General features: G+C 33.8%; 1 protein-coding gene across 2 annotated transcripts in view; it reads left to right on the top strand.

Moving 5' to 3' along the window:
• The window catches only part of LOC143042788 (uncharacterized), a 42,924-nt gene that overhangs the window by 22,573 nt on the left and 3,494 nt on the right, over positions 1-16,857 (top strand). Inside the window, exons 4-14 of one of the 2 annotated variants that reach the window (XM_076215245.1) lie at positions 1,967-2,128; positions 2,766-4,195; positions 5,724-8,914; positions 9,631-9,690; positions 11,299-11,516; positions 11,998-12,065; positions 13,922-14,105; positions 14,781-14,823; positions 15,556-15,680; positions 16,312-16,404; positions 16,799-16,834. In XM_076215245.1, the coding sequence (XP_076071360.1) occupies positions 1,967-2,128; positions 2,766-4,195; positions 5,724-8,914; positions 9,631-9,690; positions 11,299-11,516; positions 11,998-12,065; positions 13,922-14,105; positions 14,781-14,823; positions 15,556-15,680; positions 16,312-16,404; positions 16,799-16,834 (5,610 nt within the window). Of the gene's footprint in view, positions 1-1,966; positions 2,138-2,765; positions 4,196-5,723; positions 8,915-9,630; positions 9,691-11,298; positions 11,517-11,997; positions 12,066-13,921; positions 14,106-14,780; positions 14,824-15,555; positions 15,681-16,311; positions 16,405-16,798; positions 16,835-16,857 lie in introns of both variants that reach the window. The other variant, XM_076215244.1, reaches the window with a different exon arrangement.

Here is a 16,857-nt window from a genome sequence, read left to right as displayed (position 1 = left end):
TTTCTCTCATTTTAATCTAATCTAAATTAAATTTAATTTTGATACATTTAGATCATTACCGGAGGGGGGCAGGACCTGGTGTTTTTAAGCTCTGGATTTTGGTATTGATCCTTTCGGAATGTCTGGAATTAAATTTTTTTTTTAAATTCGAACCTCTGGATTTCAGGTTCAGGACCCCCTCTTGCGTTATGATACGCTTATGGAAGAAAAGGCTACAATTTGAACAGATCTGCTATATTATGAAAAAGATCACACTTGTGGAAAATTAGTATTAATAAATAAGGGAGTAAGTCATTAATGATCTAGATTACCAATTTAATGCATAAGACTAATTGGTGTATAAAAGCAATTGTTGACGAGTGTAATTGGTTCCTGAGGGTAGTAATGGGGGTACCCTCATGATGAATAACGGTAAAATTTCTTGCCAAATGACAATACTGTAATTTTTGGTGCATGAAGATAATGTGTACACTTTCTTTTAGACGTTGAAAATTCGACTGATTTGATGAATAACGTTGATTTTTTTCATAAATGATATATAATGATAGTTATTTGAGACCTCTGACAAATCATGATAAGTATATTAGGGAGCTACCATTTGATTTTTATGGGGGGGCTAGGATGAAAAATTTTGTCCTGCCTTTTTTTTTAGCTGTAATCTCTGTCCTGCCTTTTTATTTTTCACTCTGTTCGGTCCTGCATTTTTTTTTTTAGTTTATCCTGACTTTTTTTACCTAAATTGTCGTCCTGACTTTTTTTTTTTGCAAGTGTCTCATCCTGCCTTTTTTTTTTACTCAAAACTCCTGTCCTGCCTATTTTTTTCAAATTTCATCCTAGCCCCCCCATAAAAATCAAATGGTAGCTCCCTTATATGAATCACGGTAAAATTTTAACCAATTTGACTCAAACGGTAGCCAAACTGACTGACTCCTAATGGTAAAGGGCATTACTACCTTCGTTTCTACACCATTTAATTTCGAGTATTTTGCAGAATTAATTCTTTGGTAAATAAGGTTTGTCACCTTGATTAGTTCATTGAAACATTGAAAATAATTTTCAACAATAACTGGGTAATCCAATCCTTTCTGTTGTTTTTTTAGGTCCATGTAGCATTTTCTACAACATTTTCCATGCACAAAAATTTAAAAGCAAAATAATGACAGAAGGGTGACTTATTAAAGCCCAGTGGTGGATCCAGAAGGGGGTTCAAGGGGTTAGACCCCCACCCATTTTATTTTGACAATCTGCATTTGAATGGGGACATACAGTCAGAATTCCCCCTTTTAAAAATATCTTGATCTGCCTAGCAGTGTCAAAACCTAAAAACCATGTTGAAATAGTTGAAAAAAATGAGGCTTGTTCTTTAAAATTTTGCTATATTTCATCATATAGGGTTGCAAATCCCTTCTTAGGGCAAAATTGACGTCGGATGGTTTCCATTGCTTAATTGGGAAATAAAGTTATTTTTGGCCTTCCTTAATTGTCATGGAAAATTGATATATATTTTGAGTTGTTCGGGGGAAAAAAATCTCTGATATATAGAATTTGATACATGGCTAATTTCTACAGGTACTAAGAAAATTAAAGATAGATATGGTATGATTGCCAATAAAGCTCAAAAGACCAGGATGTAATAAACTAAGGGTCATGATAAAGCCTTCAACAATGAGCAAAAATCATTCAATATTGTAAGCTATTGAAAGGGAAATAATTCTGGCAGATAGCAATCATTGAAAAAATAAATTGCATGCTTTAAACAGCGACAAAAGAAAGCAGCAGGATTAAAATGTTTTTGATGGGTCAACCATTCTAATTTCTTGTGAAAAACCAAGTGCTGTTGGATAAGGAAATAAAATGTGATCTTTAGCCTCTCAGTACAATCATTATTTAAATCTGACGAGGCGAACGAAAAAAAAAAAAAGGTCCCAGCACTATTCTATCATTTAATCATTGATTATGTTTTTAGCAAAAGGAAGAGCAAGGTTTACCACTTCCTGAGGAGCCAGATGATGATGATGAAGCTGAAATGAGGAGACAACTGATTGCCAAGCAAGCAGAAATATTGAAATTACAGCAGAAAAGACTAGAATTAGAACTGAAAGAAACTGAAGCACGTCTCAAATCTCAGGTAAAAATGGTACGTATTCAAAACTGAATGCATCCATTAACAAAACATCTGCAATTTGTTAATTATGATGAAATTGCAGCAATTTGTTTATTTCTTGGAGAAGGAGTCTGAAAAAGCATTTCTTAAACACAAACAAACTCATATTACAGAAGAACAAAGGATATGGGGTATCCATCAAAGACACAAAATCAATACATGCATAGCAACAACAACAAAAACACCAAAAGCAAAGGAACAGTGCTTTTATTGCTTTTCTTCATCTGAGGTTTTGTTTATATTGGTGAGTTGCTGTCTCATTAACATTGATATCATAGAAAATAAGGTGTGATAACCGAGAAGGAAACATCTATCAACAGAGTTTAAGATATATAAGTAATTATAGTGTACTGTACACCCTTCAACAATGAGACAAACCCATACTATATAGTGGATTAAAAAAAACTGACATAAAAGTGTGAAGCAATTAAAATGAAAATCAAATCCTGTTTTATAACTGTTAATTCAGGACAAATGTATTTTAAGAAAAAACAGTGAACCTGGTCAAAGTAGTAAAAAAAAAGCAATGTGACACATAACCCAACGACAACCATTTATCAATGTCTCCTTTTATTTGTAATATTCTGTTGTTCTGTTTTAGCCTGACTCATCAGATTCAACTGACTTATTTGTTGGTGTGGAAGCACCAGCTGAGGCAACAACTTCGATATCAAGAGATCCTCGGATACAAAAAGACCCTCGAATACAAAAAGACCCTCGTCTAAGAGATCCAAGAGTATGCAGGGATCCAAGAATGAGGTTGAAGCCAGCACAGCCTGAACTTCTTCCAAGTAGTGAGGAACAACCTCAGTTGACCTTTTTTGGTCCTAGCACTAATGTTCCATTGAATCAGTTTGGTGGACGAGAAACAGAGCCTCCGACATTGTCCAGTGAATCCATTATGCCACCTCAAAGTATACATCAGCCACCTGTCATGACATCTGGTCCAGGGATGTTGCCATTTCCAATGCCTAGCGCGTTACTGCCACGCCCAATGCAGACTGCATCACCGTTTTTGTCAGAATTTGGTAATCAAAATAACCAAGCAATACCAAGTTTGAAACATGAACCTATGGAACAAAATACATTCAGTCCGAAAAAACAATATAAACAAAAGCCAGATGTTGAAGTAAAAAAAGAAAAAATAAGTCCAGAAAAAGTGCATTCTAGCCCAAAAGAATTAGAAAGTCCAGTTAAAGTGAAAGTTGAAAAAAGTGTAGTTGCATCACCTAGAAAAAAGAAATTAGACCCAAGAAAGGCTGCCAGTGAAACAAGAGTCAAAGAATCCAAGGAGCAAGAGGTCAAGAATTTAAAATCAACGAGTAGTCATAGTCAGGAAAAAGTTAGAAGCACAAATAATGACACTAAACCACGCCAAGAAAATCATGACAAGGGCAGATCAAGAAACAAAGATACTCATGATAAAGGGAAATCCCCTAATGACGAGGAAAAAGTAAAAAGTAAATCAAGCCCTAGTGAAACTCAACATAGTAAAAATAAACGGACTAGGGGAGACTCGGAACGTGACAATCAGAAAACAAGTGAAGAAAGAAATGGAAAAAGTGAAAGCAGAGAACGAGAAAATAGTTGGAAAGATACCCGAAGTAGAAGGAGTAAGTCGCCAAGAAAGAGCAGAGAAAGGTCAAGGTCTCCTGTCAAAGAGACCGGAAAAGGATCTAAAGTTCAGACACGTAGTAGTAAAAGTAGAAGTAAGACTGATTTAAAACAGGACACCAAAACTCAGAATGAAGAACCCATGGAAGACACACATAAGATTGAACATAGAAAACCCATATCTAGTTTACCAAGGATACCTAAGCGTACCGGTACAGATGTTGATGAAAGAAGAAAGGATAAAGATCAAGATGATCGTCGACTTTCTGGTTCCAATAAAAGGGATCTGGATGAACGACAGGATTATAGAGAACGTGACTCTGGCCGAAACAGTAAAAAAGCAAGAATCAGTCAGGAAAGAGGCCTTCCTACCATGGAACCAGTTCACATTCATACCAAGCTAAATGAAGATTTAAGGTGAGCAGAACATTTTATTGGGACATTATAGATGAGGGCTTTGATGGGGGTTCTTAATTTCAATATTCTTCAAATTTCTACATTGTTATATGGCATCTTTATTTATTTAAAAAAAATATTAAACATAACCTGTACAATGCTCATAAAAGCATTACAGTTTAGGTATTTCTGTAATGGGATGATTTTTTTTATGCTATACATTCATTATTTCTGTAATTAGTATTATATTTATACCTACTTTCTGTTGTATTCCACAATTATAATTTATACTTTAGCACAACATTTATACTCTCTTCTTATTTGTTTTTGTTTAAATTTTTTTTTGTAAATTAAATTCTCTCTCGCCATGCTCTTCCGAATTTAAAACATTTTTTACTAAATCCTTGGTATAATAAATAAAACAAAACTCTAAATATAGGTTTAGTTGCGTGCAGTAACTTTTTCTTTTCTAGTAAGCAATGGTTATAACATTATAAACCAACATATTATCAGTACAAACACTTTTGTCCAATACATTTAAATGGACTGAAATAAAACAAAGTATAATCATATACATTCTTATGACACAATAAACTGCAAACTGTCGTAGGTACTGTGAGCACTTTCGATAAATCAAACCCACAAATTTTCTTTATATGATATAACGGGACCCCACCTTTTAAACCGCTAAAGTATTTCACGTACATATTTTACCCATATATATTTATTACCAAAACAAGAACTCGTTATACAACTACTCTCACTGACCAGTCTTGAACTTATAAATAGTATAACTATACCACAGGGGAAAACCCAAGTCTCAACAAAAAGAAATTTAATTATTATCTATTCTGTAAACCCCAACTAGACCCTCATAAATTATATATGGTTAAAAAAAAAAGGAAAAGTTTCTCAGCCAAAGATAAAAGCCTGTAGATAGCTTGTTTATTCCTAGACAGCGTTAGTTTATGACGTCATAGTGTTCTCACTCTACTTGACTATGTGTTAAGATATTAAAAACCATTCTCAGATGAGTAACTTGAAATGGAATATTACATCACCAATTTCAAAGATTAAAGCAGCATTAGAAAAATTAGCACTGATTATAAATCATGTAAATAGCAGATTGGCTTGTAACAACACAATAAATAAAATCAGGTAAATTTTAAGATAAGTAAACTGTAGAGATTTGTTTTTTTGTGTGGAGACAAATCAAATAGAACATAAAAAAAAATGCAAAGAAAGAGATAAGTATGAATATCTTTCAAAGAGGGCTTTCAGTAAATATAAATTAAATAAAAAATTGAAAGTGCAACTTTAAAGATGTGAAATATTTCATAATAAACATTCTCGTTTTGAATCACTGACTGTCCCACAGCTGAACTGCATCTGCACCAGTACAGAAAATAAGATGTGGTATAAATGCCAATAAGACAGCTATCAACCAGAGTTCTATTGAAGTGGATGAAAGCAATTATCAACTTCAAAACATAAGCAAAGATTCATTGTTAAATTTTTACAATTCCTTAATTTGTTAATTTTTTTTCAGTGCCTTATTTGGAAATGAAGACCAGGATTACAGACATGCTGATACAATTTCGCCCAGAGGAGGTGGGCAGGTAGGATGGGCAAGATACAAGGCTGATCATCCACAGGACTTTGACAGTCGTAGATCAAGTATAGAAGACATAGATCAGAGACAAGATCCACTCGATCAGAGACACCAAGCACCCAAGGTTCCAAGGGATACTGATTTCAGAACACCACCCTTCAGTAGACCTCCAGGTCGAAGTCCTGGTTATAATGAACCAGTGCAAAGGATTGGACAGCCTCCTTCTGAAGAGGATGTACCACAAGAATTGAGAATTGAGAATCGAGAACAAATATTAAGAAAAATGGAAATGAGAAGAAAGTCTGGAGAACTAAGTCATCAGGAACTTCAGACAGTTTTAAGAAGTTTATCTGAATTTGATTCTCTGCAAGAACAAAAACGACATCACCATCCAGGACATGAACCGCCTCTTCTAGAACCTGAAGTTCATAGACGAGATGAAAGAGTACTGCCACCTAGACTTAACGAGCCTTTGATGGAGTATAACTCACCAGGAAAAGCACCTATTCCTCGACAAAATGAACCGTTGATGGAGTACAGTTCTCCTCGAAAAGATAGAAGTCACCAGCATGATGCAGATATAAGAAGGGACCAGTTCAGAGGACCTGATAGACCAAAAGATGACAGGGGTCCAAGAGAGGAACCAGTAAGACCAAGCTTACTTGGACCTGGACCTGGTCCTAGATTGAATAAAGAGCCGGATGTTACTGGATCTGATAGAGACAGACCTATCCCTGGTCCTGACCCTGCTATGAATTTTGATGTCGACCTCCGTAAGCCTACTCAAATGGATAGAGGCCCACTTATAGATAGGAGACCTGATGTTGAGGTAGGACGATCACCAGTAGATAGACCCAAAGAGGTCAAACCAAGTCTCCTAGGCCCTGGACCTGTTATTTTAAAAGAGAAAGAACCACCCATTGTACCTAAACTGGATCCTGTCAAACGCGATGTAGAGAAAAAAGAAAAAGTTTTTAAACCTAAAGAGAAGAAAAAAGAAGGTGCTGGACTGGCTGTAGGAGCAATGTTGGAAATGTTGAGATCGGAAAATTCTCCAGACAATTCACAAGATGCGCCTATGCCCAAGCCTGTAGTTCCCGATGCTCTCAAGGCTCCTGCAAAAGAAAACCGTGAACAAAAAACTCATAGGGGATCTCAGAAGGAAGAAAGAAGATCAAAATCCCATAGAGAGCATGGAAGAAATGAAAGTCATAGAGATGAAAGGCGTAGAGACAGACCCAGAGATGATAGACGTAGGGATAGAGATGCTGCTAGAGACGAAAATCGTAAAGATGCTTCAAGAGACGAAAATCGTAAAGATACTCCCAGAGATGAAAATCGTAGAGAACCTCCTAGAGATGAAAGAGTACCACGTTTAGTTCCTAAACCTATTTATGACCCTGACAGAGATGACAGGTGGATGATGCCAGGAGGGGTAAGAATAAAAGATGGAGTACTGAATATATTCCCTGATGGCACGGAAGAAATTGTTGTAAATGGTCAGCCACATCATTACAGAATGGGAGGACCAAAACGTATAATTCCTTTTAAAGGGGATCAGTTGGAAGCTTTCATTGAACAAACAAGAAGAACGCTTCTCATAAATGGTACTGCTGTGTACAAAGTTGCTGACCCTGTGAAGGAAGTTTTCTGGGGCCCAGGTCCTAATCAAAGAGCTCAAGTATTTTATCATGGAAATCCCAGGAATATGTGGATTGATGGATTTTTGTACAATTTGCGCATAGATGCACCACCTAAAATAATTCGATTTCGTGATAAGGAACATACAGTTTTGATAGATGGGCGAGATGGAATGCTATTAATAGACAAAAAAGAATATGGAACATATGGCGGGAAGCCAAGATTTGTTCGTTTGGATGACGAAAGGGTAGAAATGAGATTTACTCCTCCGCCTAAAAATATAGTTATTGATGGGTTGCAATGTCAGATAAGACTTGATAGAAAAATTCCTTTTATTGTAATGGATGGTGTAGCACGGGGTATACGATTTGATGGACCCCCTAGAGATGTAATAATAAATGGGCAGAAATTTTTAATTCCAACAGACAGGGCAGTTGAGGTCTGCATTGATGGAATATTTCATATGGTAGCATTTGGAGGTCCCTCTCATGAAATTATTATTGATGGAAATTGGTACGAGTTGCAGTTTAATGGACCCCCAAGAGAAATAACTGTAGGAAATCAACGGCTCCTGGTTGGGCTTCCATGTCCACCACCTGATGTGAAAATCTTGGACCCAATTGAGAATCAGAGCCTCAAAGAACCTGATGTTGAGAAGAGTGGAGGTAAACGTGACAAGAGACATGGATCGGATGACAGGAACTCACCTTCATTTGGACAAAAGAAGCCTGTATCCATATTAGACTTGGATATTGCAAAACCTCCAGGACTTAGGAATAAGGATAGATTAAAGGGATCACCTCTGTATGATGAAAGGTCCAGAAGTCCAGATAGTCATAAAGATAGAAGAAGACGATCACCTCATAGGAAACATAGTCCAGACAGAAGAGGAGGCTCTCCACAAATTAATGATCAGTTTAATGGACCCTCCATGAATCAAACTGGTCCACCTCAGCCTAGACCACCTTTTATACCAGGTCAACCATTTAATCAAGGAGGACCAAATCAGCCATTCCAGCATGGACCCAATCAACCATTCCCACCAAATCAGCAATTTCCAGGTCCAAATCAGCCGCCATTTTCATCAGGACCAAACAGATTTCCATTAGGTCCTAATCAACCACCATTTATGCCTGGTCCAAATCAGCCATTTCCATCTGGACCAAACCAGATATTTCCACCAGGACAAAATCAGCAAATGCCAGGTCCAGGAGCTATGCCACCTTTCCAAATGGGCCCAAGACCTATGATGCAAGATGAGGGTTCTCAGGGTCCACATCCAATGTTTCAACAAGGTCCTCAAGGCCAGCCATTACAGTCTATGCCTGGTATGCCACCCAATATGAGTCAGTCTATGCCTATGCCAGGTCAGCCAATGCCTATTCAAGGTCCACCGGTGTCTGTTGCAGGTCAGCTGTTGCCAGGTCAACCAATGATGCCACCAGGATCTGTTCCAATCAGTGTCATGAATCAGCCAATTAATCCAGGTTAGTCTAAGAAATTCAGAAATCATTGCGTGCATTTATTATTGCAATTGCCATATTAATTTTTGCAATATTGAGATAAATCCTTTTTAATTCATAAAAAATATTTCAAAATGAGAGTTTAAATTATTGCGATTAAAACCCAATCACATTTTCTGAATTTACAGTATTTATCCTAAAAATAACTAATAAGGAAGCGATGCAAAAAAATATTGACACAGGAGGAAACAGGGATAGTGAACATTAGTGCTATTTCATTCCCTCCTACATCCATAGTCTAACAAAATCTTTAAAAAAATGATTGTCTTATAAGAAAAAAAACTGCTCAAACCATATAAAGTTTTCAAAAACTGACACTTTACTGCAAGTTCTATAAGTGTAGAGGTCAATTTATAGACTTTGCAGTCATGTCAGTTTTTGAAAACTTTATTTTTACTATTTAATATCATTTGAAAAATCATTTCTTGACAAAAATTCTTACATTTTGAAATTAACACTCGGACAAAAGTCACATATCTTTCATTTTTCATAATTTAGGTATACAAGTAATTTATGTAATTTTACTTATTGAAAAAGAACATAATTTATAAAGTGCTTTTGATAATGTATGAAACATGTCCCATTCATAGTCAAATGGGGGTGTAAGTCATAATTTGGGTTTGTTTATTTCAAGTTTTGTTAATTAATTCTGGCATATTATAAGAATTTAGATGTTTTAGGTATAATGAGTCAGCCACTTGGAGGACCACCAAATTTAATGCCGTCCCAACAGCCACCAAGTAAGTTTTACAGTTTAAATTCATTGTTTCAAAATTAATTTTAAATTGGCATTTTTAAAAATCTGATGAATACAATAACTCAGTATATGATTGATGCTAGGTATAAGCCAAATTTGAAAATATTATATGAAAGTTGTTTAATAAAGACAGTCTTCAAGCTTGTCCAAAAGTTTTATCAGCCCATGCTGGTAAAAGTCATATGAAAGTTGTTTAATAAAGACAGTCTTCAAGCTTGTCTAAAAGTCTTGTCAGCCCATGCTGGTTAAAGTCATATGAAAGTTGTTTAATAAAGACAGTCTTCAAGCTTGTCCAAAAGTCTTATCAGCCCATGCTGGTTAAAGTCATATGAAAGTTGTTTAATAAAGACAGTCTTCAAGCTTGTCCAAAAGTCTTATCAGCCCATGCTGGTTAAAGTCATATGAAAGTTGTTTAATAAAGACAGTCTTCAAGCTTGTCCAAAAGTCTTATCAGCCCATGCTGGTTAAAGTCATATGAAAGTTGTTTAATAAAGACAGTCTTCAAGCTTGTCCAAAAGTCTTATCAGCCCATGTTGGTTAAAGTCATATGAAACCTCAAATTAAAAAAAAATGTGCATATGTTTTTTTAAAACTAACTGGATAGTTTTCTTTATACAACTATGTACATATACTTTTATCTGAGGAAAATTCTCTAATTTGTCCACATTTAGAAGAAGTTTACTGATTTTTAATTGCTTGCTGCCAGAAAGCAATTCGCCGACATATTTTCCATATGCATAGTGACCTAAGCATGACCCTCCTCGTAAAAATCCGGTGATAGCATTACGCATGAATCTTTCATTAAAATAAATAATTACCTGATTGTATATGTTAAAAACGTGCTAAATACCCATGCTTTTTCAAGTTTTTGTTGATTATTTACTATTAGGTGACAATCGGTAAACTAAGGCTTCAAAACACGGCATTTAATGAGTAGCCATATTTGTTAAATCATAACAGACAGATAGAAAAAAAAAATGGCGATTATACGATATATTTGCGTTAAAAATGATAAAATCGTTCACAGAGGACTTAGTTTATGATATACATGCATTGGTTCAAGAATTGGATGAACATTATTTTTCACCAGTCACTCGTTTCTTGTGACTAAGTTTTTATCAGGTCAATAGAATACTGTAGATATATTAATATACGTTGCATACCAATTTTCATGGATTTCGTGGGTAAAAAAAATATGATTGATTGATTGTTGGTTGCTTAATGTCCAGTGGCAAATATTTCATGCATATGGATGAAAAAAAATATATGTTTGCCCTAACCCTACCTACCAAGAAAATAGCTGCCTACTCAAAAACTTTTATTGCCTTGATTTGATTTTTTTAATCAGATGGGCATGACGTAAAAACATCTGACACTTCAATTTCTCTTTGTCAAAAAAAAAGAAAGAATATGCCTACCTACCTATTCACTGTCTCAACTTTTGGGTAGGGTTTGAGCAAACCAAAATATTTTTAAGTATGGCCTAACCATTTTCTTAAAAGAAAACGCATCATGAACGGGAAAAACAAATGTCCTTAAAATATGACACAGATAACTAAACTATCCCTACATATGTTTGTTTACATTTTAGCATTGCAACCTGAGCCATTGAATGTTGAGTCTTTATTACAAAGACTTATCAAAGTTGGCCTGATTGCACAATCTGGAGAAAAGGCAAAGGAGGAACAAGAAAAAGAAAAGGAGGAACAAGACAAAGAAAAGGAAAAGGACGAAAAGAAGTCAGAGAGTGAATCGCCACAAAAGAAAGAAGAAGAGTCTTCAGATGGAAAAGAGAAAAAGAAGCCAGTGGTTAGTGAATTTAAAAATTAAAAGATGTTGTATTATCTGTAAAAATAAGATGTGGTATAAATAAAAATAAGAAAATAAAAATGAGTAGGCACAGTATAAAACTACATCTCCTTATTTTTTTTATATGTATAAAAAAAAAGGCGATGTAGTTTTATTGCTAATGAAACAACTCTGCCACGGATCAAATTATGTTGAATTTAACAACTATAGATCAATATATGGTCTTCAACACTGAGAAAAACCTATACCACATAGAAAGCTATTAATAGCTAAGAAAGCACAAATATAAAATAATTCAAATGAGAATAAATAGGGTTCAGTTTATAATTTATAAATAGTAAGCAATACCAGTCGTGGACATTTTTTATGAAGTTCTAATTAATTAACCTTATAACTAAACATTTGCTCTATAGATTTGATTACAGAGTGTTTATTCATGTATTGACTCTTTGTATACTATAACTATATTTACTATTTTCAGAGACTAAAACTTTCCAAACCTCAGAAGATTCCTGATTTAACAGAAATGAAAATCAATATCCTAAAAAAGTAAGTATAACATCAATAATACTGTGTGGTCCTAAACTGTCAAGTACTTTGATCATGTGATTCTGATTGAATTTATTTTTTTTGTTTATTCTTTAAACCTTTCTGTATACGTAGTTTCAAGTAAAGAACTGAATATGTGCTGCAACAGAATTCACAATCTCAACAATTCATTTCCCTGCTATGGTTATGTGTTGCTAGAAAGCTTGATTTGCAACAGACATAAAAGCAATTTTCTATAGAACTTCCCTGTTGATAAATTATGGTATTGTGAAGAAACAGATTCCAACTCTTCAGGGTTTAAGCTAGGATTTTGAGGGCTTTAGTCACTTTTGCGCGCTATTAAAATCAACCTTATTTTGTGTAAAAGCAAGGGACCAATGATGTATATTACTAGCTTCATCTTTTGACTTTGTCAGATTTTAAGGGATTGAGGCACCAGCATGGTTGGCAGTTATTGTATGATTTGACTGTATTGGCCATTATTATGAAAGATTCTGACATGGAATCCAGAAATTAAGTTCACAATTTCTCTTCAGTTTGTTCCAGGGGTCATTCCTGATCAACAAAAGTTGGATTCTATTTTTTTTTTAAACAAGGAATCACAGCAGAAACTAACTTGCAATGATTATTTCACTCCATAATCATTATCCTTATAAAAGGTCTAAATCGATATTTGGAAATCATTTCTATCAAGTTGGAAATGTGTAAAATCCTTTTTGGAACTATTATAATGACTGAAAGGAGGTTGTAAACAAATCAACAATAGATCACGTTTACTACTTTCGGTTTTAAAATGAAACGAAAACGGGAAGTGACACGTGGATAATAAATTTAAAACAAGTCCGGATTCATCAGAAAATTATATTTTTTCGATTTAAATTCCTTTAGTAAGAGATATATATTTTTCTCTCTCGTTAAATTGATTCTATATGATTTCGTATTTTACGGTTTTAATGTCTATAAATAGTCAAAGGAATACTTTCACGCATGCGTAGAACACAATACAGGAAGCACCTGTTTAACTCGTAAAAGTTTTGAATAAACACATTAAATTTCTTTATTTTAAATGGAAATTGCCGGAAGTTTTTGATGAAAATTTAAATCAAATATGACGAAAATGCCTTCGAATGACGAATCTACGACAAACGAACTTCAGATTGTGATCGTTTGAGAAATATTGAAATTCAAATGCGAACTGCCCGGGTTGTTACATTTTTTATTAAATGACGAAACTATACTCCTGGTTGTTGAAATGCCGACTGACTGACTGATCTTCCTGGGGGAAATAATTATGATGGTCATTCAATTATGGGGTTTATTAATAATTAACGGATTAGTGACCCATCCGATGGCGATAGGCGGATTAGTTGTAATCACAACTTGTAATACCTTTATGAAATGTTTAATTACCTGGAGGCCATAAACTTGTCAAAAACATGGACAGGTAGATTTATAGTTTTTATTGCGAAATTTTTTTTACACTTTCAAAATTAAAGTGACGAAATTGATTTGAAATACTTTCGTCAATGAGAAAACCCTTTCGTAAAATACGAAAGTGAGGAGCGCTAGCAAAATCACTGCAACTCTTCTAGCAAAGCTAACCTTAGTGAATTGAGCTTAGCTTTTCAGGTCCCATTGGTTGAATAGCTCCTAAAATTTTTAAGTATATATATATATTAGTGGCTTTCACATGTTTAGGTTTCAGTCATCCTGATGAAGTTTTACCCAGAAAAGTGCTTCCGACACACAATACTTATAACAGTAAAATAAAAAAAGAAATGCATCTGCTACCGGCAGTTTTAAAATGCAATACAATGATTCATTAATAATTTTTTTTTTTTTTTTTTACTTTTCAGGCAATATATAGGTGTTATACAAAGGATGTACTCTGGTATCCAGTGTACGTCATGTGGTACCAGGTTTATGGCATCGCAGACAACACTATACAGGGAACATTTAGACTGGCACTTCAGACAGAATCAGAGGGAAAAGAAGGGAGCTAAGATTTCAAGATACAGATCCTGGTTCTATGAATTGGATGTATGTTATTTTAATTTTTACTTAAGTAAATAAGTACATGAAAAAAACTTACAAATAAGTATTTGACCTCATTACAAAATGCTGCTTAATGCGCTAACAAAACAAATACTTAACCACCAAGTTTAATTCATGAAATAACCCATATTTTATAAAGTCATAATTGTTACAAGCTGATACAAAATTAGATAAAAAATGAAGTTATTAGATATAGGAAGATATGGTGTGAGTGCCAATGAGACAACTCTCCATCCAAATAACAATTTATAAAAGTAAACCATTATAGGTCAATGTACGGCCTTCAACATGGAGCATTGGCTCACACCGAACAATAAGCTATAAAGGGCCCCAACATTACTAGTGTAAAACCATTCAAACGGGAAAACCAACGGTCTAATCTATATAAAAAACTAGAAACGAGAAACATGTATAAAGTACATAAACAAACGACAACTACTGTACATCAGATTTCTGACTTCAGACAGGTGCAAACATCTGCAGCAGGATTAAATAGTTCATATTTTCATAAGCTATGTGTTTGATCAGTCTTTTTTTCTCAACTATTCTTTTTTGTTGGTTTTTCTTTAAATCTAAGATTATTTTTTTTTAATAAATGAGACTGGTTTTTGAATTTCTGTCTCACATAATTTTATTCCTGATTGTTTACTTGTTTTACAGGATTGGTTAGAGTATGAAGATGTTGGTGATTCAGAAGAGAGAGGTAGGTTATTCTTCATGTATTAAGGTGGTACCTAACACTACAGGGAGATTACTCTGTAAAGTCAGCTAAATGCTTTAATAACATTGTGTTGTAAAAGGAATATTAAGCTTCTCAATGATCAAAGTTGGTGTTTATCAAACTGCTTTATAACCAGTGTAATTTTTCTAACAGAACGGTTGGTTTTTTATTTTTTTGTTAAAGGGTCAAAGTAAATTATTTGACAAAATTTTATGAAAATCAAACAAGCCAAATTAATTTTGGTGAAAGTGTTGGGTACCACCGTAAAACAAATTTGGGACCTCTTACTAAGCATAAACATACTTTATAGTATCAACAAAAAATTATGTTAAACATAATCATTCTTACATTAACTTACAGTTACATTTGTGTTAAAATAGATTTAATCTGATAGCTACAGTCATAAACAAAGAGTGGCTTTACTTAAATGGGCACAAATCCATATGAACGAAGCAGCTCTTCACAGCACCTGGTCTAATTTGGTAAATTGCAAGAGGAGTATGAACAAACTGAAAGTAATGATTGGTCAAAATAGATAATATTATAACGCCTGTAATTAAAAAATTGACTTAAAAAACGATTGATATCAAGAAGCCAAAGCTATGAATTTAAAAAAAGAATTAAGATAAAAAAAAAAAGACCATTTTAATAAAAAAAAAAAAGGCAAATCTTTGAATTCTCAATTTGACATATGTAATTTGTTTTATTTTTCAGCACATTCAAGCTTGTTTGAACAACTGGCAGCACAGGCCCAAGAGACACCAGATAAAGAGTCAGTACTACCTCAAGGAGAAGACATTCTACATTGTCCTGCAGCTACAGGGGAGGATTCTGCTGATGTAAGTCAATCACCTAATCACCTGAGTTCACATCTGGTTTTCAATTAGGTTCTTTTTGCTCAATCTTTCATGTAATTTGTGTTCTTTTTTGGCATTTAGTTTTCTTTTTCAACATGCAGGTTTTGACTGCACCCATGGTAACTTCTCACTTTTTCCCATTTGGGGATGGGTGTCAAAAGCTGTCTTTCTCTGGTTTAGTTTAGAGCTGACTGTTTTACCATTTTTCTTCATGGAAGTACAGAGCTATAAAAATAAGCTGAAGCATTTTGAGATTTTCATTTTTTGTTTTAAAAAAAATATGAATACATGGACCTCATATTATGGTAAAAAAAAAAGCATAAGTGAGAAAATGTAACAAATAAGTCAACCCCAATTTTAAACTGGTATGAGTTTTGAGTAAGTTTATATTATTCTTACAGTGAACTCTTTTTTTTGTTTAAAAAAATGAAGGGTTATCTTTTACAAGAGTAAATTGTATTACAAAAAATAAAGTTTTTATGTTGTCTATAAGCTCCAAAATTGAAAACATATATATATCAGTATTATTTCTTGAAGTGTTTTGATTGGATTAATAAATTAAAGTTCATTTCTCTTTAATTTATTTTTTATAAAAACATATTTTATATTTTAGGTGTGTGTTGTGTGTGGGGATGTTTTTGAACAGTTCTTTGATGAGGAATCTGAAGAATGGCATTTAAAGAATGCATTACGGTCTGCTGGCAAGGTAATTCAAATAGAATAGTTAAAAGAAACTAAGATATATTTATAGAAATATTTATGAGGATATTGGAGAGTTATTTAGAGAAAACTTGTTATCATGAGAAAAAGTTAAATTTAGATTTTTTGATGACATTGTTTATTTGAATGTCTATCAGTATCATATGAAAATACATTTAGTTACATGTATTAGGCAAAACAAGATTATCTGTTGTATGAAGTAATTTTATTTTAGAAAAAAAATCTTTAACAGATCATGTAGGAAAATGTTGTAGACTTGAACAACAGTCAGCAAAAAATGTCTATTAATTGTTTTATTTTAGATAAGGAACAGCACTATTTTATTATTTGCACAGTTTTTGAAAAATGATTTTAAATTTATATTTTTTTACTTATTTCAGACCTACCACCCTGTGTGTTATGAAGATGCTCAAGAAGTAAGTAATACAATAAAAATACT

Source organism: Mytilus galloprovincialis, chromosome 8, assembly GCF_965363235.1.
Source record: "Mytilus galloprovincialis chromosome 8, xbMytGall1.hap1.1, whole genome shotgun sequence".
Taxonomy (NCBI): domain Eukaryota; kingdom Metazoa; phylum Mollusca; class Bivalvia; order Mytilida; family Mytilidae; genus Mytilus; species Mytilus galloprovincialis.
The sequence above is the reverse complement of the archived record's forward strand: the minus strand, read 5'-3'. Positions and strand labels throughout refer to the sequence as shown.